Source organism: Equus asinus, chromosome 18, assembly GCF_041296235.1.
Source record: "Equus asinus isolate D_3611 breed Donkey chromosome 18, EquAss-T2T_v2, whole genome shotgun sequence".
NCBI lineage: Eukaryota > Metazoa > Chordata > Mammalia > Perissodactyla > Equidae > Equus > Equus asinus.
Window position 1 is genome coordinate 40,425,543 of NC_091807.1, and position 26,958 is coordinate 40,452,500.

The 26,958-nt window shown below is 52.5% G+C and overlaps 1 protein-coding gene across 1 annotated transcript; it reads right to left on the bottom strand.

Moving 5' to 3' along the window:
• Window positions 1-221: 221 nt before the first annotated feature.
• Window positions 222-26,543, bottom strand: PTTG1IP (PTTG1 interacting protein). The gene is made up of 6 exons (XM_044750717.2): window positions 21,949-26,543; window positions 14,953-15,005; window positions 11,135-11,243; window positions 6,020-6,191; window positions 4,968-5,014; window positions 222-2,253 (listed from the first exon to the last, which is right to left on the bottom strand). The coding sequence occupies exons 1-6, from the start codon at window positions 22,061-22,063 to the stop codon at window positions 2,207-2,209; spliced, it is 543 nt and encodes a 180-aa protein (XP_044606652.1). The 5' UTR covers window positions 22,064-26,543; the 3' UTR covers window positions 222-2,206.
• Between the last annotated feature and the right edge of the window lie 415 nt (window positions 26,544-26,958).

A 26,958-nucleotide genomic window follows, 5' to 3' on the forward strand; every position in this document is an offset into this window, starting at 1 on the left:
TTCAGGGTGCACCGGCAGGAGAACCTACGGCGGGGAGGACGACTTCAGCACGTGGCGCAGCCCGCTCTGTCGTCACGGGTATTAGACTTGGAGACAGCGCACACATTCCATGACGGGTCCAGAAGTCTATCTTGATCTAGAAATCTGACTGCCCTCCCTCTCCATGTAACGGTGTCACCACCATCACCACCACCAAGAAATGAAACACGCAACACAGAGTATTCAACAAAGCAAGTATTAAACCATTTATTGGAAACTGGTTAAAAAGTAAGGCACTCGAAACTTCATGGTTTCCTTGAGGCTACAATTTTTGGCTGTTCTTAGTACTATTTCAGGAAAAAGCAACTGGCCTGAGATGGCCCTGCAGACGCCCCGGCTCGGGCTCTAGACTGTGTGACAGGGCTGAAGGCTCCTATCTAACGCGTCCTCGCCCCACTTCCAGCTCAGCAACCTTGATTCCAGCAGCAGTGTGATTTCACACCCACACTACCTACCGTATTAATACAAAGCTCGCTGAAGTCCAGGACAAAGCTGCTTTTCTGAATCAACAGTAGAAAGTCAGAACATGCAGGCTGCTAGAAAATACCGAGAAGGGTTCATAATACTTTGCCATCAAATGCCCAAGAAGTCAGAGAATAAGACTAAACAACGTGCTCAAGATTAGTTTCTTAATTAGTGAAAATTTCAGGGTAGAAATGTTAATTCACAGCACAGATCACGTGGGTAAAAAGGTGCATCAAGGCATCTTGATGATGTTGATCTGCACGTGAACTTTGATCTTAAGAGCACTGTCTCCACAGTGAGGTGTACGAGGAGAAAACGGAATGGACGTCACTCGCTTTATGTGCCTGCTGACCTACCTTCCCCAAGCTAAATGTGGTTCTGATCCAAAGCAATCTGGCCACTGGAACTATTTTCAGATGCAAGAAAGGCTATGACACAATTACTTCATTGTCTGCTGCTGCCCCTGCCAGGAGATGCTCGGTCTGTTTCCTGAGCACGTAGTTTGATCGAGAAGAAATGGAACCACCACATATGGCACCACAGGGCTCCTGGAGGCCCCGGACCACCGTGTGAGAAGCCGCCCTGGAGGGAATCCTCACAACAGGCCCGAGCCAAAGCGGCGTGGCTGGGGGCTGGGAGTCGGCTCCCAAGCAGGACCGCTGGGGCTCCGTGTGGCGTGGGGAAACCCCTTCAGCCTCCTGAGTGCGGAGCCCCGCAGGGACGCTGGCCAGCACACGGTCCCTTCTGCTTCCTGAGGGCAGACCTGTGGTCACCCTCAACTCCTAAATGACCACCTAGCAGACAGCCTGACAGGCAGGGAGAGTCTCAGACTCAGGAGAGCACTCCAGAGGCTGTGTGACCGCAACCTGGGCCCCAACAGCAACTGTCAAAGGGGCTGAGCAGAACGAGCAGGGTAGTCACAGCCTCCCCAGCCCACCGCCGGCACACGCTGCCACCAACCACGCCTGAGGGACGCTGCTGTAAAACTTCATCTATCATTCAAGTTTCCGCTGGGAAAAAATATTGACATTCTAATAAACATACAAATTAAAAAATCATCCAGCAAGTGGTCTGAAATTTGACAGTAAAGCTTTTTGGTGAAATCTTTTAGGTGGGGGAATAAAGTCAAAGAATTATTACAAAGAAAAAAAAGATTTAAGGTGACTTTAACTACTCTACAGTGCTACTCGGTGCACCCAAGGTCAGGAAGGAAACCTGCTCAGACCGTCTGGACACGTGCTCGACGGGGCTGGCTGAACTAACTCGCGGGAGGCTATGCACAGAGGCTGCCCGTGGTTTTACGGGAGGTGACGAGGGGCTGGTCCGTGCTCTGACAAAAGTAAAGACGACCTTCCGTCACTGCTGGTGAAGCATGCGGTGGGCTGAGAGGAAGGCAGGCTTCCGCGGCTGCAACAGGAGGACGGAGAAGGGGCCGGCCGGGCACCGGCACTGTCAGGCTGTCGCTAGCTCACCACCGGAGCAGGGTAGCAGAATGTGCACGTTTCCTCCTCAAATTAAAAACAAACAAAAACCGAAACCCCGACAGGCTCCGTGTCTCAGTGACTAAATCGAGAACCAGAGAGGACAGGGGCAGAAGCTCAGGGGCCGAGAGACTGAGCAGGACGCTGCTTTGGGCTGCTTCCGCCAGGCCCACCGCCCCGAGCCGCGGCTTCGGAGCTCTCGGCGTGCCGCGAAGTGCGCTCTAGTTGTTCTCAAATCTGGCGTATGGGTTTTCTTCTTTAAACAAACCTGAAAATGAAAGAGAATTGATTATAAACGCGTTCAGCCAATGGAAAACAAAACTCAAGAAAGCAATATAATTTTTACGTGAAGATTTATTGACACTATGAGAAAAATGCTGTTCGAATATAAGCAGGTTCAAATACTACACTTAACCTCTTTTGAAGGTCAAACCACAGGTGACCTTAAAATTGAAATAAAATTTACTGGAAACAATGATTCTAAGAAAAACAGATCCTAAAAAAAAAAGACTTTAAATTTCTTAATGTCTCTTTGAGAGAATCAGCAAATAAGTCAAAATTTCTTCCCACAGTGGGTGGCTAATACTACACAGAAAAACACAAAACAAAACCACCTGTCTTTAAATGTCCTTACAAATGGTGATTAACTTTTAGAATTAAGTCTTCAAAAAGAACTAAGGAGGCTGTCAATTTAACTGTCAAGTGTTATGACATAAGTGTATTTCACCATGAAAATAAATCCATGTGCTTTTCTCTTTGCATTGAGGAAGTACACACGCAAAAAAATCTGTATCGCGTACCAAACTTATCTGGAGCCAGTGCCACAAATCTCCTTACTGCAGGTTCTTTGGGGGAGGGGAGGGGCAGAGCAGGAACCGGGAGGCAGGGGCTGCGCGGTCTGCTGCCTCTCTCCTCTCTCGAGGGCACCAGCGGCCCTGGGCCTGGGGGGAAGCGCACAGCCCACTTTGGTACAGAGCGCTCATGTGCCAAATGCCTAGCACAGCAGTCTTGTTCAGGTCTGGTTGAAAAAACAAACAGCTCCTAGCTCTCCTTCTAGTCCAGAGGGAACAACAGAGGTAAACTGCTCTGATAAGGAAATCACATGCCTTCTAACACAGAGAGAAGGCTGTCGTGGGTGCCGGTATTCAGGGTGTTAACTGAACCCAGCGTGTTCACGTGCCTCCTTCCCCTCTCCAAGGGGGCTCCCAAAAGCCTTCCTTGTAGCTGGGCTTTCCAAAGTCCAGGCCGTTCAGTGGGCTGTATTATAAACTGGCTCAACAAGTCTATTTCACCAGTGCAATTAAAGGCCAAATTAACCACCCAAACAGTAGGAATGAAGCCAATTGGTGCACTGTTACAGAAAATGCCACCTCCACTGAGAGCCCTGGCCCAGGCACAGGGGGCATAGCAAAGGTCGGAGACCTCAGATGCTGCCTGAGTTTGGCAGTAAAAAGCACTTTGTTGTGTGCGTGCACCCATTCATCTTGTCTTTTATTTGCATTAGTGTTAATCAGATGCCAAAAGCCCCTTCTGACACTTTTGAGTTTTGTGGAAACCAAGCTGCCCCCAGCCCAGGGGAGTCACACCGCTGCTCAGTGGGCACCAGTGTGCACGCAGGCAGAGGGGCCAGGGATGGGGAAAGGCAACATGCTGAGGCTACTTGACAAGGGAATTTCACCTGGGAGCCCATCAGCCCCCAAGCCAGGGACCCGGGAAATGGGGGCAGGCGAGGATGGGACACTGGGGTTGGTGCTGCGGGCAGGGACACACAAGGAAGGCTCCATCAGCCATTGGACAACCTGCCTTCAACAGAGGAGACCCAGAGGCAGGAAGAGAGGCAGCAGGGGCAGCCTCATGCCGGAACCCACACCTGGAGGCGGTAGGGTCAACCCAGGCCTGAGGCGGAGACTGGGTTCACAGCACAAGGACATGACCTTCAGAGGCGGCCTGTACAGACGGGGAGAAGGACGTGCAGCCAGCGGGCTGGCCTGAATCAGCGTGCACAGCCCAGGGCCCCAGAAGCTTCACAGAAGGAACCAAGCCCTTGGGATTGACCACCTTAGTGGGCAGGACCGTAAAAGATGTATTTCCTTATGCAAATAGAAGACTTCAAAGTAAGTGCATCAGTCGGAAAAGATTTTGACATTTTCCTGATCGATTCTGCTGTTAGCACAGCTGCCTGGACTACTTAACACGTGACACACAGTGACAGGTTATGGTGACAGATCATGGGGTCAAGGGACGCAGAGTGGCTCAGGCCGGCTGTCATCAGCGAGCCCGAGGTGCCGGGCCTCCGGGTGGGCCAGGGGAGTCAACAGGGCCGAGGGGTTATGAGCAGGAGCAGAAACACTCTCACGTCAGCCATGGATTTGGCAATCAGTACAGAATCCACTCAACACAGGAGCAGATTTAATGCTCTCAAACACTAAAAAATAGTCACCCTCCCAAAACTCGCCACACAGAAATCAAAACCAAACCAGCACAAAACACCTAGGAAACCGGGAAAGTGGCGGCAGGGCCTCCGTTTTGGCCAAGGCTTTCAAAAAGGAATGTGCCCGCCACACCCAGAGGCGGGGAAAGAGCAGGAGAAACATAGGGTGAAGGGCCTGCAGGGGACACAGAGAGCTGGCCCCACAGTCCGAGGGCCCACTCCACCTCGGGGGAGACGACAACAGAACAGAAGGGCCTCAGCGAGTTGCAGCACTTCACAAGCACACCAGCAGCCGGGAGGAAGACTGGCTGAGAAACAACTGTCTATGGCTCCATCCTTCCAGACACACAGTGGAATTATTCATTACCGTCCCACTGGGACTGAAAGCCAGCTGCCTTCCCAGCAGAGGTGTCTTTCTGTTCCAGAGGATGAACCCAGAGGAGGAGGCCACAGCCCAAATCCTACAGCCAGATCCCACGGGGCTTCACCAACGACGAGAGGCCTGGCATCGATTCCTAACCAATTACAGCACAGATTCCATCCACTCTTACCATATTTTTTTCTGATTTCATCATGTCTTGACTTCATCTCTGCTCTCCTAAAAAACAAAGAAATCTCGTTTAGCACCAATAGACAATGTAGCTTGAAAAGATGTACCTTTTACTCCCTTGAGCAGAGAGGCTGCGGGTTTACTTTCGTCCCCAGAACGAGAGCAGGCAGGGATGAGCTGGGCCATCAGGCCACCCTCCCATCAGGACAGGCAGGGTGACAATGACCAGTCTTCTGAGGCTGCTCCAATATTGTGTCATTCAATTCTTTATTTCAATAAAAGCAATTCAAGTGCCCAATAAGGTGATTTTTAAAAAATTCTTCTTTCATATGAAGAAAACGTACAGATCAGTAAAACCTCATGCTGGGTTCTGAAGACAGTCAGGAACATGTGATTGTTAGTTTTTATTTAGGGGCATATGGCCTCAGGGTGACAGCATGGGAACCCGTACAGTCTCAAGCCTTACCAGCTGTCAGTCTGACGGTCAGCACCTTGCTGAGCCACGACCCTGTCCCTTGTCAGGCAGGGAATAGTGACCTGCCTCGCTGCCGCCGAGGGCTGTCCCACGGCCCCATCACACACTCGCCAAAGTGCTGTCACCAGCAGAGTGCTGCTCCTCAGAGTGCTGGCGACACACGAAAGCCAGTCTGGCCACAGGCAGACAGGCAACCCGGACCAAGTGCTTTCCTCCCTCTCTGAGCCTCCACCTGCTTGTCACAAACGGACGGCTGGACCAACTGCCTTTAAACCCCCACCCCGGCAGCACTGAGACCCACCAGCCACCAAATCGTCAACAGGACGTTCTGCCAGCTACAGCCCTTATTTAACTGACTGGCAGGAACAGACAGGAAGCCTGTGATGACAAGGTAGTGGCTACATGCCACGGCCCCCCCAGTTTCTCACCCTGTATAGCACAACCCAGGAAACCCCACAGACACTCAGCACCTTCTTAACTTGTAAAAATGGTGACTTCTAAAGGTCACTTTCCACTGCCTTCCAGATCTGAGCTCCCTTGAAATGAACCTGCCCCAAAAGGGACGGCATGTGGCTCACCTTTCCTCCTGCCGTATCCTCCTCTCCTCTCGCTCCCTCATGGCCTTCTCCTCACTTTTGTCGGGCTTCCGGCTCTTCTTCCTCCGGCAGCAGCAGCAGCAGCAGACAGCGACGCCAAGGAGGACGGCTCCCCCCAACACCGACATGGTGATAATCAACGCCTCGAAGTTCACTGGAAATTCAGACGTGTGGTTAGAAGCGCTTCGAGCAGGGAACGCACCACTAAAGGCACCGCTGCCTCCACGTAGCGAGCTGTCTGAGAACAGGGGAGCACAAGCGGCTTGCACCTCAGCTGCCGCAAGCCCAAGCGGCTGGGCTCAGAGAGCCTAAGGCCGGCCCCCACAAGGAGGGGAGCGGGAAGACCTTCCCGAGTCTTCTCTCAGCCGCAGGTTCCTGCCTTACTAACAATCGATCAACTAAGCAACGGATGGGAGCCACAGGGTAGTCACCTGACACTGAAAAGATGTTTCGAGCCTGAGAAAAGTTAATAAACCAGAAAGAAGAAAATACTCAGCTGTGTATTGAGACACCCCTAAGACATTTAAACTCTGAATTTCATGAAACTCACAGAAACAAAGTCAAGCCCAATGGGCTTATTTGGTTATTTAGATCAAAGTCAAGTCAAACATGCGTTTCCAGCAGGAACAAACTTCCGACCTCGGCCTGCAGAAGGAAGGGCCCCGGGGCAGGCCCAGCGCAGGACAGAAGGGCTATCATCTTCCACGCTGGGGGCTGAGAACGGCTGACCAACCAGCATCAAATGACCTTCTTATTTCCCGTCCAGACCAAACTTCAGACACAAATACAAACTTAAAACAGGTTCTATATATAATTCTTTTCAATTTCTCTTAAGGATTCACAAATGAAAACCAGTCAGTATTTTTCTATTCCACTCAAGCCAGAGCCGATCAAAGAGCCCTCTGACGCTGCTTTTGCAGATATGCTTCCAAGCACGCAGTTCAAACAGCCACTGCAGGCCTTCGGGGGCAGAGGCCGCCCGGACAGCGGCGCCACCTTACTGTGCACATGCTACAGCAGTTCCACTGCTTCCTGAAACCGGAGCTACAACTGTGCCCCACACAGAGCTAACAGCTCTGCCCCACGGGCCCCTTGGCTGTGGTGGGGCAGGGCCCAGAAGGTGAGAGCTCTGCCTGGAGGAGAGAGGCCGACAGTGGTGCCCTGGTAGCCCCCAAATCCCCCTGTCCCAGAATGGCCCCTGAGACACACTTCAGGGCGGCTGCCGGCGGCACAGCACTCCTCCGTCATCTACTCGACTACTTTAACAATCAGGAACAGGTCTTACATCTGGTCAAATGCCCTCTGAGCTTCTGAGCATGTTTTTTTTCCTTTGACCTCTTCCGGAAGTGCCAGAACTGCAAGAACTAGTAGTAAAAGGTATAATTAGAAAGGAGACCTTCACACTAGCAGATGGTATAGTTTTTTGACTACAGAACTCTAGAATAATCAACTTTAAAAACCAATGAGATCAATTAGATAACAGGCTCTAAAATCTATTTACTCCAAAATAGCTTTTCTGATTAGCAGGTGAAACCAGCTATGAAACATCAGCTATGAAATACATAAAGTCCCATTATAATGGGAAACCAACCTCTGGGCTCCTTTCCCTGTTAACCCTGAATTCTACTAAAGATGTGAAAGACGACCAGAAGGAGGGCCATGACATCCTGCTTCTGCACAAAGGTTCGAAACTGTAAAGACCCCATTTTTCTCCAAATGAGCATATATATTTAAGGTTATTACAACTGAAACCCCAGAACAAGTTGCCTAGAATTAGATAAAATGATTCTAACGTTATTTGTAAGAATAAAAGACACCTGTGTTGTGAGGCCTGAAATGAGCATTAAGTGCTGCCTTGACAGTGGGGGAAGCCAGGAGGGCCTCCAATGGCCCAACCACAGTTTGCCTCCCCACTCTGCTCCCGCAGGTACGGCCCTAGCCAAACAACACTCCCCACCATGGGGACCAGGAGCAGTGCCTCCTTATCTCCAAGCAGCAGGGTTCAATGACATGCAGCCTGCGGAATTAAGCAAACACGCCCATCATATCTTATCTCAGGAACCAGGGGGCAACACACCCTCTTGTTACTACAGAGCCTGCCTCCCACAGCCCTGGGTCCTTCCCCTGTGTGGTATGCAGTGTCCCCCTCCTTTGGGCTGTGACTATCACTAATAAATTGCTAGGGATCCCATCTGTCCAGTGTGGGGTGTCATGTGTTCAGCCACCCCTGTAGCCCTAGGACAGGAATTTCATTTCACAGGAGAGTTATCAAAAAATACCTGCCATTTGGGGGCTGGCCCTGTGGCTGAGTGGTTAAAGTTCTATGTGCTCCCTTTGGCAGCCTGGGTTTACGGGTTTAGATCTTGGGTACAGACCTACTCCACTTGTCAGCCATGCTGTGGAGGCATCCTGTGTACAAAGCAGAAGAAGATGGGCACGGATGTTAGCTCAGGGCTAATCTTCCTCAAGCAAAAAAGAAGAAAGGGGGAGACCCACCCAGTGGTGTAGTAGTTAAGTTTGCGTGCTCTGCTTTGGTGGCCCAGGGTTCACCAGTTTGGATCCCAGGCACAGACCTACGCACCGCTTATGAAGCCATGCTATGAGGCGTCTCCCATACAAAGTAAAGGAAGATGGGCCCAGATGTTAGCTAATCTTCCTCAGCAAAAAGAGGACGACTGGTGGTGGATGTTAGCTTAAGGCTAATCTTCCTCAAAAAAGAAGAGGATTGGCAACAGGTGTTTAGCTCAGGGTGAATTTTCCTCACCAAAAAAAAAAAAAAAAAGCCTGCCATTTGAAAAGGTGCTCAACATGAGTCATCAGAGACATGCACATTAAAACCATAATGAGATACCACCTCCCACCCACCAGAGGGACTAAAATGAAGATGACTGATCATCCCAAGTGTTGACAGGGATATGGAACAACTGGAACTCCCACACTGCTTGGAGGAGTGTAAATTGGTACAGCCACTCTAGAAAAATGTTTGGCAGACCTAATAAGGCTAAACAAAAATGCATGCAGGGACCCAGCAATTCCGCTCCTAAGGACATGTCCAGTGGAAGAGAGGGCTGGTGCTCACCCCACACAGGAGTTCCAGCACTGCTGTAAACACCCCCGATGTCCACCAGCAGCAGAAAGGACAGACTCCTGCGGAACACTGAACAGCAACGAGACAAACCGGGGCACTCGACACCACCCATCTCAGACTACTGCTGAAGGAGAAGTGAGACAAAGCAGCACGCGGGTTCCTCAACGGGACGGCGGGACCAGGCAGCGTGAATCTACTGTGAGGGAACATCAGTGCAGCGTTTACCCCGGGTCCTGAGAGGCACAGGCTGTGAGTGCTGGGAAAGGTCTGCATGTTTCGCTCAGTCTGCCTCATCGACTGTATGCATGTGTGCACACGCGCGTTTCTGTTCTACGGACGGCAGTCTATAGAGCGGGGCGACTTAAGATCCGCGCACTTCATCAGAAGTTACGCTCCGATTTGGGGCCGGCCCCGAGCCCGAGTGGTAAAGTTCACGCGCTCTGCTGCGGTGGCCCAGGGTTTTTTTAAGATCCGCGCACTTCATCAGAAGTTATGCTCCGATTTAGGGCCGGCCCCGAGCCCGAGTGGTAAAGTTCACGCGCTCTGCTGCGGTGGCCCAGGGTTTTTTTAAGATCCGCGCACTTCATCAGAAGTTATGCTCCGATTTAGGGCCGGCCCCGAGCCCGAGTGGTAAAGTTCACGCGCTCTGCTGCGGTGGCCCAGGGTTTTTTTAAGATCCGCGCACTTCATCAGAAGTTACGCTCCGATTTAGGGCCGGCCCCGAGCCCGAGTGGTAAAGTTCACGCGCTCTGCTGGGGTGGCCCAGGGTTTTGCTGGTTTGGATCCTGGGTGCGGACGTGGCACCGCTCATCAAGCCACACTGAGGCAGCATCCCACATGCCACAACTAGAAGGACCCACAACTAAAATATACAACTATGTATCTGGGGGCTTTGGGGAGAAAAAGGAAAAATACAATCTTTAGGGGAGAAAAAAAGAAGTTACGCTCCAATTTAAAAATATCTTAATAGTTAATGCTCAAAATGCCAAGGGTTCCCTGGTCTAGGCGTTGTCTCTGTGGAACTGTCGGTAAGGAAGGTTCCATGGAGAAGACAGCCATCTAGATGGAAGCAGAGGGCAGCCGGGCCCAGCGAAGCCTTTCTTGTCTGAGGACAGCAGAGAGGATGGCCAGCAGGGTGGATGTGATGGAGTGTGTACACACACACACACACCAGGCATCCCAAAACCACACACACAAACTTCTGGAATCCCTGGGTCCTCGACCCTGGAAGTGAGCTGTTTCAGATGGAAGTTGAAGGATTCTGAGATGGAAATCAATTAGAAAAAAGACAGACAAATAAGGAATAAGCCGCAGATGGATCCAAGATGCAAACACACAGAACCAATCACCGAAGTACTCGAAGACAACATGGCTCCTTTACAACCAGGAGGCCAGCGGGCACTGCATGACCTCAAAACCTGAGGCTATAAAAGAAAAGATTAATAAACCCAACTACATAAAAATAAGTTCCATGTAGCAAAGCACACCACAAACTAATTTAAAAGGCAAATTAGGAAAGAATTTGGATCTCATACAGGGCTGATTTCCCTGAGGAAAGAATGCCTGTAAAGTCAACCACACGTGGTCGGAAAGGGACACCCGAGACAAAGGCAGGGCCGTGCCCGTTCTGGGCAGGGACTCCTCACTCAGGGAAGTCGGAGCGCCTATGGGAACCTGCAGGTGTCAAGGAGGCGCATGAACACCACCGAGACATAATGTGCTGAGACATCCAAAAGTCTCCAAATTCGCCTCTCCCTCTCCACCGTCCCAGGACGTGCAGAGACTCAGCGCAGAAGCAAGGCTGATGGCCTTGACAGTGGGCCGCCAGACCCCGGGGACCCTGCTGCTTTCTCAGACACTACAAGCTCTCACTGGCTTTCCACCTTCCCAGTGTGAGCATCACAGAACTACCGGGAGTGTGTTTTTTGGCAGCTTATGTTAATAGAGCACAACCAGAATTTTCAAAATAGCACTGATCTTGCAAGAAGCCAATGAAAACAATGACTTACCCCAGCAAACACCCCAGCGTGCAGAACTCAGCTTACAAAGAGAACCAGGAGGCAGGATCTTTGTCACTGGGTAGTCCAAGCATGCCTTATTAGTGTTACACCAAAGACACTGAAAGAGATGGATGATCGATAACGTCAGAAATGCAACATGAACACCAAAGGACCAGACTGCCCAGGATCCGACCCCTTCCACCACCTCTACCACCAGCCACACTGTCTGCTCCCCTGTGGGTGGCTGCAGTGGCCTTGGCCCCCACTCCAACACCATCCTGCTCAACAAGATCGTGTTATTCAAACCTCTTTCACCAGGCACCCTCCCTGGCCATGCGGCCTCCATGCTGGTCCTGAAAGCTACCAGGCAGCTCCTGGCCCAGGGCCTTTGCACAGCCTGCTCTTTCTGCTCGGAAGGCTCCTCCCCAAACACACGTGGCTCCCTCACGTCCTCCAGGAGGCCTACCCTGAGCAACCTGCATTAAAACTGCCCCCCGCTTCCCTGATCTCTGCCCCTTCCACAGCACCACCTGCTGACACACCATGCACAATGGCACCAGGCCCCTCTTGGTTCTTACAGGAGTGCAGGCATTTGTGTGCTTACTGAAGTACCCTGGGCAGGCGGGACCAAGCCTGGCAGAGCTCATTAAGGATCTGTTTTGTGGACTTCTGCGACCGTGGTAATCACTATGTAAAGATCCTACCTTTGACCTTTGACTGCACTGAGTGGGCGGTTTTACTGGTGTCATCACTGGTCGTCTTAAAGACAGTGCAACTAAGGCTCAAAGGCACCTGCTCAGAACTTGAGAGCTGGAGGGGACCTTGCAGACGCTCCGTCTGAGTCCCTAAGACGTCAGGGGTGAGGTGGGCAAGGTGCAGAGACAGTGCTGTCGCACGAGTGCGCGCGAGTCCAGAGCTGCAGCCATGACGCCGCTCCAAACCAGGCGGACGCTGGCAGCCAGGGCGGCACGGGACAGGCCGCACCTGACACGCTGCCCCGGCAGGACTTCGCTGGGATTTTCAATCTTGCAGGTAACAGTTTGATGGGGTTTTTCTGAGTTTTCAGCAGGACAGAATTCACGGTGTCTCTGTCCCAGTGAGGGGAGAGTCCGTCACAGAGTAGTGAGTGGAGCCCGGGCCTGGGCCCCTCAGGGCCTCGTGTTTAACAAGGCCCGGCGCGCACTAAATAAAGAGCAGGAAAACACCTTCATTGTGGCCATTGGAGACCATCTTCTATTTTAGCAGTTCTGTTCTGGTTTAACAATTTTTGGTAAATCCTCCATTTTCAAATAGCTCAAGTTTTAAATACCTAATTTTCCATTTTTATATGACAGTTTCACCAAAAGCCATAGGAGTTCACTAGGACAAACTCTCTCTTGTGGTTTTGCTGTGGCTGTTAATTTCTCTGTTTTAGATTAATGAAGTAATATGCAAATGTGAGCAACTCAGGTGGCACCAACAGGACAGTGTGCTCTCGGCCTCCCTTCCAGCCTGCTCAGGCTCCTCGTCAGGCCTCCCAGGCACCTGCACCTCCTTCCAGAAACCTGTGTGATTCAAGGTTGGGCACAGGCTGGTCTATCCCTTGCCCTGGCGTTCACCCCCACGTCCGTGTGCGCCTCTGCTCCCTGCATTTCTGACTTGATCTGTCAGAGTTCAGAGTGGGGGTCAGGCCTCCAGAGGAAGTGTCCACCCCACTGTGGTCTGGGCACGCCCTTCAGCTGCACCGAGCCTCAGACATCGTACTGCACGAGCCTCGATCATACTGCCGTCCCCATCAAACCTCCCTCCAGGAAAGGCAAGTCAAGCGAGACAAGGCCGCAGAAGTGCTCTCAACACTGCAAAGCAAAGCAGAGCACCGGGCTGTTTTTACGGCAGAAATGACTTCCAACAGAAAAATTCGCAGACTGTAAAGAAGCACCATCAAAAAAACACCAGCTGGGGCCATCCCGGTGGTGTAGTGGTTAAGTTCACGCACTCCGCTTTGGTGGCGTGGGGTCCAAGGGTTCAGATCCCAGGTGTGGACACACACACGGCTCAAACCATGCTGTGGTGGTGTCCCACATACAAAATAGAGGAAGACTGGCAGAGATGTTAGCTCAGGGCCACCCTTTCTCAAGCAAAAAGAGGAAGACTGGCAACAGATGTTAGCTCAGGGCCAATCTTCCTCACCAAAAAACAAAAAAAAAAAACCACCACCTGTAAGGACCAGACCCACCTGAGCATATTCAGTACTATCAATGGCAAGATCAGAAACTGCAGTAACAGCTTCTTTCAATTTTTACTCAGCAAATGCAAGTGTGCACTGAAGTGCTATGTCCTGACACGACGTCTGGAACCTACAACACTGCCATGTGGGATGAGAGTTCTTTTTTAAAGACATGGCTAACATCTTAGAGCAGAAATCATCTGATAAATCTCTCCTGTCTCGTTCATCAAGTCCCACTGCCAGGGAAAGAAAAACCCAGGTTACGTGGTTAGTTCTAAAACTCGACTGGAGGGAGGGGGGCAGCCTCCCCCAGAGTCCCCAGGCATAGGCCCCACAGAAGGCTGCTTTCTCTCCCAGCCATCTCCGCCCCAGGCCTTGCGTTCTCCATGCTGACCACACAGGGCTGCGGTGAAACAGGGCTGGAGACTCGTGGCGAGGCGCTGCTGAATCGGGAGCTGTCAGGCAGTGGTGCCCGCCAAGGGGAGCAGCAGCAGGACCCTAACAAAGCAGCTGTTCCCACAAGTCCTCTGACAAGCCCAGGGGGCAAGTTTCCCCAAGGTTACTCTGCACTTCTCCTGACGGCCAGCTGCACACACCTACCTGTCAGATCCCAGGATGGCCCAGCTAGACATGACCTCCACGAGCCTTAGGCTTGTGCTCCAGAGCAGCTACCCTCTTGCTCAAGGTCACACAGGGACTCAACAGAACTGGGGACAACATCTGAGCAGCCAGCTCCGAGTCTTCCCTCATAACTCTGGTGAGCTATGGACAGAGTCTGACCCCACTGACTAGATGCCCTCTAAGACCCTCACGGATCTGATGGCCTGGGTCTCTCCTTGCTCTCGCCCCCTTTCTCCCTTCCTGTATGAAGAGCTGAGAGAGAAGCACCTACCCCAACCCCTGACAACTGATGGAGAACATGGGACAGGCTTAAGACTCTGGGTCAACGTTACGGACAGCCCATGTTCCTCTCGGAAGGGCTCTTGGGAAAGCTGAACCCTCGGCACTGCTCAGGGCAGTGAAAATACTGTGTGATATTATAATGAGGGATACACATCATTACACACTTGTCCAAACAGCGGCAGATGAGCAGGGCTCTGGGCACTCCCCACTAAGTCTCGGGGGCCCAGCTGCAAAATGGAGCTGCAGCCCCTGCCCCTAGAGCCTCTAAGGTCTAATGACGCCTGCAGGAAAGCCCTGGTCACAGGTTAACAGTCATAGAAGAGAGGCCGCACACAACCCCTCAGCCCAGCGCGCGTCCTCCTGTCCCCCTCTCCCCGGCCCCCTCCTGCTTCTGAACACCATGCTCACCCAACACCAAGCCCACCGGCTTCAGCGAGGCCTGAGGCTTCCCAACCAGCTCACACGTGTTGCCAGCCACACTACCCCAACTGACAGATCTTAACATCCCGAACACTGCTTCAGTTCAATAACGTGTACTGATGACGCTCAGGTGGCATCTGCAGCGTCCATGAGATGTTTAATATGCCCAAGAAAGGCTAAAACAGTATTTAATACCTCCACAAACCCCAAAGAGCAGAACCCCTGGCACCCACGAGACCCTCCGGAGTGAGAGGAAGGGGGCTGCTCTAGGACCTGGGCAGACCCCGGGGCTACTTACAGAGACGTTTTTCAGGCACTCTTCACAGGTCTTGTTGGAGTTCTGAGAACAAGCTGCGGGGAGAAGAACAAACCAACCAGTGAGGACCATGTTGTGGGAGCCGCAGCCAGGAGGGTGGACTGCTTACAACCTCGGAGACCAACATTCCCTCCCCACCCCAAGGAGGACAAGAGACAGCACGCACAGGGTTCCTGCCCACAAGGGTCTTCCAGGAAAGACGACTCAGCACACAAAGGCAACGCTTTCTCCGTCCCGCCCTCAGGCGGCGAGCTGCTGTGGGAACCACCACCACTAACCCGAGGCCTCCCATCTCATGAGAGACACTCTTTGGAAACTGAGTCCCCAGCAAGGCCAGGCCCCAGCTCCCTGATCGATGCCCCCCAGGCAGGGACATGCTCCCGGGACCAGAGGGTTCCAATCCTCTGGAGCACCCCGAGGCTCTCACCGTTCTTCACAGGATGGTTGATACAGGAAGGGGGGTCACAACCCACACAGCTGACAGCTCTGAAACTCAAGCTAATCAGAAGACCTAGTGAACGAATGAAGAATTTCCAGTACCCCATCAAGTAGCTGCTATTTACCGCACACCACTCCTTAAAACAAACACATTTTGAAAAGAGCTCTGTGTGCAACCTCATTAGTCACCAGGAATCGCAGATTAAAATCATGCAATACCAGTTCTCACCCACCGGATTGGCTAAAATTAAAGAGACTGCCAATGCTAAATGGTGGCGAGCATGTGAGGATGCAGAGCAAACGGGAACTCTCACCCGGTGTTGATGGGAGTGCAAATGGTTCAACCACGTGAAGGAAAGGGGTGGCACTTGCTCATTAGACAGATGCATGTCCACCCCATGACTCACAACTCCATGCTTACGTATTTCACCCAAGAAACGTTAGCACACACGCCCACAGGAAGACTTGTACAGGAGTGTTCAGAGCAACTTACTTCACAACAACAGTCAAAGGCTGCAAACAGCCTAGATGTCCACGTCCAGGAGGACGCAAAAAGTGGTACAGTCAACAGTGGAACACTATGCAGTCATAAAAAGTAGTGCACTGTATACATAAAACACGGATGGGTCTTGACAACATTGCATGGACTAAAAGAAGCCTTCCACAAAGACATCGCACAATGCCATGGATATGCAGTCTGGGAGTAGGTGAACTCAGGGGAAAAAGGGCAGTGGCAGCCTGGGCAACAATGGGTGGGAGAGGCCTGAACCTTCTGGAGAGAAGGCGGTGTTCTGGTGCTTGATGGGATCAGGCTCACATGGGTGCAACTCACCCAATGGCACATGTGAGACCCCTGCACTCCACTGTCTACAAAACCTGTCTCAAGAGAAAAGACAAATGCTGCACTCTAGTGTAGACGACGCATGCAGCCAGGCATGCGGGGAGTGCACGATGCACGTCACTCACTTTACAACATGTTAGGGGAAGGATGCAGGATGACACGTGGACAGGTGAGTTCAGCAAAACGTGAACGATAAAACCCGAGTGTCGAGTGTGAGTGTTGACTGCACCATTCTCCCAGCTCTGCTGTGTGAGTGAAGACTTTCATAACAAAACGTAGGGGAGCGTAAACTTTAAGCCCCCACTGTACTCACTGTTTCCTGGAGGGACTAACCCACAGACACACTGGTGCTTACTCTGAAATGGCTGGGGTTGCTTGAGTGAACAGTCCAGTCCCTCCACATTCCATGTTTCTAAATAAAGTCCTATTTTATTTGAAATGAAAGCCCATTTTGTCACACATGATTCTACAACAATCAGTATTAACAGTAATCTTTTCAGAGACTAGTGGCTGGGATTACGTTTATGCTGAAGCTGATTTTAAGCTGCTTCATCAGAACGATAGGTTTTATTTAGCCCTAAGAAGGTAAAGAAGATTGACAACCCCTGAAATACCTTGACTTCTCAAAGCACTGCTGAGAGGTGACAGTGGCACTTTGATGAGAACTGCACTCTTGACGTTTCAGTCCCCGGTGCCCTGACACTGTGGGAGGGAGAAGCGAGTGTACAGCGAAGGTGAAGACCCCTGTGATACTTGGTGACCAAGTCCGCACTGAGAAACTCGGTTCCTAGCTCTTCCACCAAAAGGATCTAGAAAGAACGACATCGACAGCAGAGGGCACATATGGTGCCCAGGGCTTGGTTTCTAGACACTGTTCCCCACTAAAAGGAACCAGGGCTCCTCGGAGAAACGGCTGATTCCAGAACCAGGGCATAGAAAGGAGCTGGGACAGCTTGCTGTGCCAGAAAGTGGCACCAACTTATGGGTAAATGGCAAAAGGGCCCAGAAGCCAGCTTGCAGGGAGGTCCTCCATGCCACACTGGGACAATTTAAACACCAGAGTGAGTGACAGTAATAGACTCTAACCTCCTGAGTAGCCCACGACTTCACACTGACATGAAATAAATGCAGAAAAGGCCAACGAGCAAAGGTAGAAGGCGTGAGTTGAAGAGGCCCCATTCTACAACCATCAGTCCACAGGCGGCAAGGTCACTATGCCCAGCGGGGGAGTGACAGGATATTTGGTTTCCAAGCACCTCCTCAGCTTAGTAATCACTTATGAAGAGAAAATAGCTCCTTAGAAGTGACCAAAGTACCAGCATGGTAAGCTGTGACTGCATGAAATGGGACAAGTGACAGCAGGTGCCTCCTGGGGAGGTGAGAGGACAGTTACCGAGCTGTTGAATCCTCCAAAACAGGCCTAAATCGAATCACAGGAAACCAGGCAAGACTAAATTGAGGGTCCTTCCACAGCGGCTTTCTGAAAACAAAGACAAACTGAGCAGCTAACCCAGGTGAATGGAGATGAAGAGACATCACAAACAAGAGCACCAGGTGAGCCTTGATGGGGGACAGAGGGACATTACCAGGATAACTGGTAAACTGTACACGGACATATCGTACCAATGGTAAAAGTCCAGATTTTGATCATTAGTTTCCAGTTATGTAAAAGAATGTCCTTATTCTCAGGGAACACACCCTGAAGAATTTAGGGGTAAGGGGCCATACCAATTACTCTCAAATGGTTTGGTTAAAAACGCAACATGCAGACAGAGGGAGCGGCAAAGTAAAGGTGGCAAAGGCTGAGAACAGAAAGGGTCAGGAGTTCACTGCAGTGTTTATTCCTTCAGCTCCTCTGCAGCTCTGGAATTCTCCTACACAGGCAGGGAGGCACGGTGCAACCCGCACAAACCCACTCCAAGTCTTTTTTGAAAAATTCTACAGGAAAGAACGCACTTCCTTCTCATCACTCTTAACAGAGTGGCCACAGGGAGCAGGCGTGACAAGGTACAGGAACTTTTTCATGGGGATTTCCATTTTTAAAGTCTTTTTGATAACTGGTCTTGTGTGAACTAAAAGAACTCAGCTCCAAGATACACATCATAAACCCGGTCCCCCCAGGGCCTCTGGATTACAGGTCAGTATGAGTCAACAGAGAGGCGAGGGAGGAGAAGGCCAAGGAACCGCCCCCTCCTCCTGCTCCCAGCAAGCCAAGAACAGGGCAGGTTTTCCCCACGGGGAGAAACAGCCAGTCCTCAAGAAAACAAGCTCAAAGCCAGGAAAAGTCATTCTCCCTTGAAAACACCACATCATCTTGCAGTTAGAAAGGAAAATACATTAACCATTTGCTACTGCCCCAAAGACAGGGAGCTTGACTCCTCTACTCCGCCAACGGTGCTCGTATCTTACCTCGTCACGGACGGAGAAAACCATGTGCTCAAAGCCGAGAGGCACAAAACGCCCTTGTGTTTGGTAAGTCTAATGCTGAAAATGAGCGTCCTGACCGCTGAGGCCCTACGGCGGAAAATCCTCAACTTGGAGCCTATTCATCAATGATTAGGGGGCTTTCAGTCTCACTTTGGAAATTAAATGAAAAGAAAAACAGGTTCCTCTGTTAAGATACACTAACCCATGATTCATTTTTGAGTTCTTTCCTGAAGTTTCAGGTGAGTCAACTGATTAAGTATAAAAAGACACCTACTAGCATGTGTAAAGACCTATGTTTTTTAAAAATAAAGAAATTAATAAATATATTATTTATCACACGTCACACAAGACGGAGGGCTGCAGCTGGCCATGTCCCTCAGCAGAAGAAGTCCTTAAATCGGGCACTGTGCCTACACTGCATAGTGACAGAGACAGGGAGAGTGCTGGTCATCCTACCATCTCAGTAGAAAAGAAAGATGTGGAGAGTGTACTACAGAACAGAAATATACACTGTGCGTATACGTACCGTACCATCCTGGACAACCTGCCCTGGCTCTCGGAGGGAAGTGGGCAGGAGAAGGAATGCAGACCCCACCCCCCACCCCAACTCCAGCACGGCTGCAAGGAGCAGTCAAGGTAGGCCCTCCATCCCCGAGCCCCTTTGGATCCCTCTTTAGGACAACAGATTGAGGTCCTTTGAGGGGCTGTCTTCCCCCTAGATGTAAAGATGAAACGCTGGGATCGAGTCTGACCCCATTCACAATTACTGGGGTCCAAAGCCCACAAAGGCAGCTTCTTTAAAGAATTTTGCTCCAAATATCTTCAATACCTCACAGGTTCCTAATGTCTCCTCCTCACCAAAGCACACAAGAAGACATTAGAAATTGCTGATTTTGGATTGATGCAATGTATTCTTTGAATTTACACACCTGTGATGGTTAATTTTATGTGTTAACTTGACTGGACTAAAGGATGCCCAGATAGCTGGTAAAACACTGTTTCTGGACGTGTCTGTGGGGGTGTTTCAGAAGAGACGAGCATCTGAATTGGAAGACTGAGTAAAGATGCCCTCACCAATGCAGGTGGGCATCATGCCATCCATTGAGGGGCTCCCATAGAACAAAAAAGCAAAGGGGTGAATTCAGTCTTTTTGCTTGAGCTGGGACGCCATCTTCCCCTGTCCTCAGACTTTGGTGCTCCTGGTTCTCAGCCTTCCGATTTGGACTGGGGCCACACCGCCAGCTCTCCTGGGTCTCCAGCTTACAGACGGGAGATCATGGGACTTCTCAGCCTCCACAGTCACGTGAGCCAATCCCTCATACTAACTCTCTTTCTCTATAGCTGTGCTTATCGTATTGCTTCTGTTTCTGTGGAGAGCCCTGACTAATACATACAGCATCCTTACAAGGAAGACAAAAGGGTTTAAATAGTGTAGTCACATTCCTCCGGGATGACAAGCAGTAAGAGTCTCACGGGGAGCCCATGCTGTGTGGGAGGGGGACCTCACCTGGAGCCCATGCTGTGGGAGGGGCCTCTGTGCTCAGTGTGGCTAGAGAAGGAGTTGCTTTTCACGTGAATACTAGTGACAGTCTGGTTTAACTCCCAAACTGTCACAGGACATTCCCGATCATCTCACATGGGGTCTCTGCAGTTTCAGAAGTCCACTTCAGGGTGTCTCCTGACATGACCACTGTGGTAACTCAGGCACACACCCCTGTAAGCCACTGACAATAAAGAGCTTCTTGTGCAATCATGGACTCCTGGCAGATATCCATTCTGTTTGGTAAAAAGTTCATTCCACATTTGAGCTTAAAACTCAGTTTGGACCAAGAGTTCCGTATACAGTGCAACCCGACTGCTTCAGCAGCACCCGTCAGGACGGCCGCATTGCGAACATCCCAGACACAGACCCACGCACACCTGGAGGTGGAGTGGAGGACACTCAACCAGTCCTGCCCTGGGATAAACGTCCAACAGGGTCACCGAGAGGAAAGGCGCTGGGCTGTGCTACACAAGCTGACAAAGCCTGGGCTCAGATGAGCTGAGAAAAAACTGGCCCCGGTGCTGGGTCCTGGTCCCGGCTCTTGGGAACCATGAAACAGAGGTTGAAAGGCCGCCTGCAGCTGTTACCACGGCTAGCGATCGCGTGGGGACTGCACACACATCAGTAAACACGGTATTTCTGAAACAGGTCCAACCACAACAGTCCCCAGCTTAAACCCTTCCCAGATCTCCACCAGCCTCCAGGCAGTCCCTCAGGCTCCGCCCCACCCACTGGAAGCCACCCTCCAGCAATACACAGGTTCTGGAACTCCTTGGCCCTCAGGTCGTGCACTTTCCTCCACACACTCCCCTCACCCACCCAGCACTCTAATGGCTTGCTCCCTGGTCAGTCTCCTCAGGAACACAGCTACTCAAGGACAGAGAGGAACCGTGGTCCCTGCACCTAACACAGGTGGTTAACAAGAGCAGGTGGGATAAACGCATGAAGAACGCGCACCGCAGGATTGGGGAGTGTAGACACGATCAGCTGTCCTCCTCGAGGGGCATCTGTTATTTCCTGTCTTCACATGAGGCCAGGAACCGGCTGCTGTACCTGGAGATTCTTGGAGAGGTCTTCAGGTGCGCGGTGCGGGTGGACGCAAGGGCCGCTCCCAGGCGCCCCGCGTGGAGCAGGACCCGCGACACGAGCCCCGGCCCTCCCAGCCCTCGAGGGGCCCGGCCTGGACACCGGCCACCCAGTCTTTCTGCGGGTCGCAGTGAGCTTCAGCGAGAGGGCTGCCTGCTAAGCCAGGCCAACCCGCGGGCCCGCGGAAACGCGCCGCACGGCCGGCCGCCAGCCACCTGGACCCTCTGGCACGGCCACGCGTGGGGCGGCCGCGGCGGCTCAGCCAAGACAAAAGGCCGCTCGGCCCCTTCCTTCCCCGCGGGCACCTCCCGCTGCGGCTCCATCCGCCCGACGGGGCCCCTGGGTGGTCCTTCCGGCCGTCACCGCAGTCCGTGGCGCGCGGGGGGGCAGCGAGCGGGCGAGGCTGTGAGGGCGCGCCCCCTCCGCCCGACCCCGTGACCGCGCGCCCCCAGCCCCGCGCCCCCTCTGCCCTCCGCCTCTACCCCACGACCCCGCGACCCCGAGCCTCGCCGCCCGACCCCAACACCCCGCGTCCCCAAGCCCGCCCCCCGCCCGACCCCATGACCCCGTGAGCCCGCGCCCCCTCGGCCCGCCCCGATGACTGCGTGACCCCCCGTCCCTACGTCGCCTCGGCCGTCCTCACCCACTCCGGACGGCCCCTGCGCCGCGGCCGCCGGGAGGAGCAGCAGGAGCAGCGCGGCGCCGCCGAGGGACAGTCCCCAGCGCGGCTTCGGCCCGCGGGCCCCGTCGGACGCCATGGTGGCTGCGGCCCTGCTGGTCGGTCGGTGTGTCTGTGGTCGTCGACCGGACACGCCCTATCTCGGACGCCGGCCAGGCAGCCTCTACCCCGCAGCGCCGCGCGCCGGAAGTGGGCGGGGCGGCGACGCGAGTGCGCAGCCGCAGGCCCTTGCTCGCCCCGCCTCTCGCCCTCCCCCCGTCCCCAGCCCTCCTCCCCCGCGGCTCGCTCTTCCCTCATCCCAGCGCCGCTCAGTACGCCTGCGCAGCTGAAAGCGGGTGGGCTGCGCGCGGCTCGCTGCGGCTCAGTGCGCATGCGCGGCTGGGGCGGGTTGTTGGGACGGGGGCGCGCCGTGGCTTCGACGCTAAACCTGAGAGGAACTCTGGGAGGTGGCTCCAGGGACTGGTGATGTCGCCGCCTCTCCTGGGTTGGTCCTGCAGTCCCTGCAGAGCCGCTGCGCTCGGCCCGACCCCCGCCCGGGAGACCGCCGCCCCCGGCTCCTTGGTCCTCGGAAGCCCCTGGGGACGCCCACCTCCCAGGAGCCCGCCCGCCCCGCCTTCCGCGCCGCCGGCCGGGCCCCCGCCGGGGCATCCTCCCGCTGCCTCGGAAGCGGGCCCTTAATACTAAACCTTGTCGGCCTTCACATAGGAATATTTGAGGATTTCGTTATTATTGTACTGAAAAAACATTAACAACAACCTCAAACTTTGCTTAGACTTTTCTTATTGGAACTTTCATTTAAGTCCTGAGAGGAGCTGCGTTTCTTGCTCTCATTTTCCCACGGACACCACGAACCCAAACTCACTGGGATTGAGTGGTCCCTCCTGCGAGGACCCATCTTTGATCCTGTGGAAAATAAGGGAAACCTTCACTAAACTGGATGGGGAAGGCCTGCAGGGGGAGCTGTCTCACCCTATGACGTCGTCCATTACACCAAAGAGGAAGTGGGGATGTTTGCATCTCAGACGGGAAGCGCAACTAATTTACTGCTGGAGGAAGCTTTCTCCCGCGCCACCCGCGGCAGCTCGGCCGGTGGGAAAGGCCAAGGCGCCGCCAAAGAGGAGCCGTTGCTGCCCTGAGCTGTTCCTCTCCCCCAATGGATGTTCCTTTACACCGGCCTGTCCCTCGCCGCACCTTTTCACTGTAAAAGCAGCTCCCCTTCTGTGTTCTCTGGATTTGCCTCTGGTTAGCCATAGCGTTCACGTGCTGAATTGCAGTTCTTTTGGCTATTTTCGAATACACTCATTTTGAGATCAGATAACCGGCAAATTTGCTTGAGTTGACAATCCTTCGGAGAGCTCCCCATGCCATGGGCATTTTTCACCCCGTGACGTAGTGCCCTCCCTGTGGAATTGGACCTTGTTGTTTATTGTCTTTAAGTTCAGTCGTCAAAAGGCTGGCTTCTTTTTAAGAGTGCACAAGAAATGATAAAAATATATAACGCGAGAATCCAGTTGCTTTCTTTTTAAGACTATGTTCCTCTAGCCAAAGTAGAGTGAGGATTTGAGAATCGTTCAGTGGATCTGTTGAGTGGATTTGGGAATTGTTCAAGGAAGCAAGAGATCCCGCTCCTAAGCTTCGCTGGTCAGTATGGCTAGATGCACCGTAGTGGTAAGAGCCCTCCCCTGGCTTGGTAGGAGCAGTACTGGGATCAGCCGCTGATGTCTGCTGTGTGACTGTTGGGGTTTGGAGTGTTTGACACGGGGGAGGTGTCTGCCATCTTTGATGTTCTTCAGGGCCCCCACATCGTTTACTGGGTCATGTTTCTCCACTGTCCCACAGCTACCTCAACCCTCAAGGGAAGCACTGTGGTGAACTCTGGGCAGTGGGCTGCAGTCTAATCTGAGAATCTATACACCTGGGAAGGCAGGCACGATCCAGACTGAGCAGAGCATCCATTTCTCTCTTCCAGCACGCCCATAACATCCTCCGTACTTCCTCTCCCTGAGAGGGTCCCAAAGTGCTCAGAATTTAACTTGCTCTCAACCCCCAGAGCCATTGTGGAAAGACTGTTCTCGGCCAGGAGGGCATGGTTGGTCACTGTGTGTTTGTGACTTCTTCAATGTGCAAGGACAGCGCACCTGATCCCCACCCTGTGACTCAGTTACAGTAAACTGAACCCAGAGGGGTGGGTGTCCACTGAAGGTCACAGGGCCAGAAGAGTGGTGCAGCAGGACCGTGAGGCTGGCATCCCAACCCCACCAATTCCTACCTCCTCAGCCTGCGCCAAGCTACTCAGTCTCTGTGAGTGTCAGTGGCCACAGCACGGAATCGCACAGAGAGTACCAGCAGGTCACAGCCCAGAGTGAGCTTGCCTGATCTTCCCCTGTAGGGCAGACCCGAGCTAGCCCAAGTCCACGGTGCTGGTCTGTGGTGCACAGAAAGAAGACTGGCCCCCTTGCACAGAAAGACCACAGGCCCGTGACATTGAGTCAGTGCCAATGTCAAATGTTTTAAAGAGCATAGCTTCAGCTTTGCTCTGGCTCCTCATAAAGTGACAAAGTTCCTTCCTGTCCATGCGAGGCAGCAAGGACCCGCGACTGCGGTAAACTGGGGCCGATCCTCCTCTTCCAGTTCAAATACTTCACAGCGCTGTTTGGATCCTCTGCTACATAAAGAGATGTTTAAAAGCTCATTTGCCATTAGAAACGGAGTAAACACCAGCCTGAGTTTAGAACTACAGCCTTGGAAACCAACATTTTTTTCGTCCGAATAGCACAACCACACAACACTAATTTAATGATAGTTGAAGGACATGGGACTTTTGTAAGCTTTAAGCAGGAAACAGTGAACACCACTGCATTTGAAACAGTGTCATCAGCAATGGCATTTTAAAACAGTCGAGTTTTGGGACAGTATGACATGCAAAAGTTCAAAACATTTTTGGTAACTAAGCCCAAGTTCCTGTTTTAAAACAGGGGAGGAGGGGAAGGCATCATTTAACTTAACATATTTGGTTGTCAAGATCTTCAGGCTTGTAGGAAACATTCAAACGACACATTATGAGAAAGTACAAACTACAGTGACTGTCCAGAGAAACAGAATGATCACTCTGTTTGCAGTCAGGAATTGAAAGAGCGTATGGTTTTTCCACGAAGAAAGATGGATAAGAAATTACAGTGACACCTTCACAATGGTGTCAGTTTAGGAGAAATAGTCACCCAGCCGAGTGCAATGGGAAGAGCTGTCCATGGACGCAGACTAGCCTGGTGGGCTGAGGTCAAAGCCTTGGTGGTTCTGAAATACCAGGGCCTCCACCCTGGAATTCTGCAAATTGGAGTCACATGCTGGGTATTTTGACCAGAGATTTTATTCGTGGTCAGTGTGCCATCTAGTTTTTGTATCATTATGAGTACATTCCTTAGTAAGTTAAAGAATTGCTTCTTTACATGAAGTAAGGCCATGAAAGGCCATTTAAAAGAGTGGAATGGCCACCCGGGCAGGACACATTAAACCACCAAGATCATTAACTCTGGGAGATCTCATTTTCAGCTCAGCTGAAGACAAAATGAGCTCTTGAGGGCCTTGGACTTTGTCCTTGCCTTGGAGAGGTCTGGAAAGGTTTGTAAGAGCTCTTAGGCAGGGGTTGGTGGGGCTCAAGGGTGGAAGCAGGGATGGACAGAGGCAGAGAGGACAGAGGGGTGAGTGAGTCTCAACCCTGGCTGGGCACAGACATCACCCAAGGAACCTTTAAAAGCAGTGATGCCAGCCTCCCCCCACCCCCACCCCGCAATGAAGTCAGAGCTCTCGGGGGCCATGCTGTTTAAAGCTCCCAGACTCGGGGGGGCTGAGACCCCTGAGCTGGAAGAGCTGCTGCAGGGGCAGCGATGGGGCCTCGGGCCAGTCTGCTTCCCTCACCTGCCCGGGTGAAGGGTCCCAGGTGACATCCAGTCAGAGGCCCTGATGCAATTAGAATTTGAAATAAAAGGAGAGCCAAAGCCAGGCACTTTCCCACCTGTGCCCATTGGCAGGTTTGTGGTGGGAGGAGGGGCCCGTAGGGTGGGTGATACTGTGATGTAATAAGAAATGTAATTTGTCTTCACTGGTTTCTGGCACAGAAAGCCCTTGGAATTTCCTGAGTGGTAAGAGTGATAGAGGTATCTTGATCTTCATAGCAAACCCCTCTCAACCACATCTGAGTTTCTGTAGATGAGGACACTGGGAGAACACCTAAGGGTGGGGCTGGCCACCAGGGGAACCCCCTATGTGATTGCAGGGTTGGCACCTTCGGTCCCACCATCCAACCTCCGGGGAGGGTTGAGGGACTGGAGGTTGAATCGGTCACCAAGGGTCAGGGATTTAGTCAGTCATGCCTACGTCGTGGAACCTCCATGAAAATCCAGCAGGACGGGGCTCAGACCTTCTGGGTGGGTGAGCACGTGGAGGTGCTGGGAGGGTGGTATGCTCAGCGTGGAAGCTCCGAGCCCCTCCTGAGCCTTGCTCTGGGCCTCACTTCATCTGGCTGCTCATGTACGTCCTTTGTAATAAACGGGTAACCTAGTGAGTGAACAGGTTTCCTGAGTTCTGTGAGCCGCTCTAGGAAATTAATGGCATCTCTGATCTACAGCCGATCCTCAGAAGCACCGGGGACAACTGGGACTTGCAACTGGCATCTGAAGGGGACAGCGGCAGTCTTGTAGGACTGAGCCCTTCACCTGTGGGATCCGACAGCATCTCCAGGTAGGCAGAGTCAGAACTGAGTTAAATTTGTGGGACCCCCAGTCAGTGTCCTCGGAGAACTGAGTTAACTGCTTGGTGGTATGGAAAAAATGCACACATTGGAGTGGCCAGCCGTCTTGATTTCTCCAGCTTGCATCATTTCCCGGCATAAGTGACTTTCAGGGTTAACACTGCAACATCCGAGACAAACCGGGATAGCTGGTCACTGGGGCCTGGCTGCAAAGCTTCTCCCAGGTC

Bases quoted from the DNA above. Each gene is read 5' to 3' on its own strand.
- PTTG1IP (XM_044750717.2), bottom strand. From the start codon at position 22,063: ATGGCGTCCGACGGGGCCCGCGGGCCGAAGCCGCGCTGGGGACTGTCC. The intron at 11,244-14,952 runs GTAAGTAGCCCC...CATCTCTTTCAG, and splicing joins AGTGCCTGAAAAACGTCTCT to TGTCTTTGGTGTAACACTAA. The intron at 5,015-6,019 runs GTGAGCCACATG...TTTGTTTTTTAG, and splicing joins AGGATACGGCAGGAGGAAAG to GAGAGCAGAGATGAAGTCAA.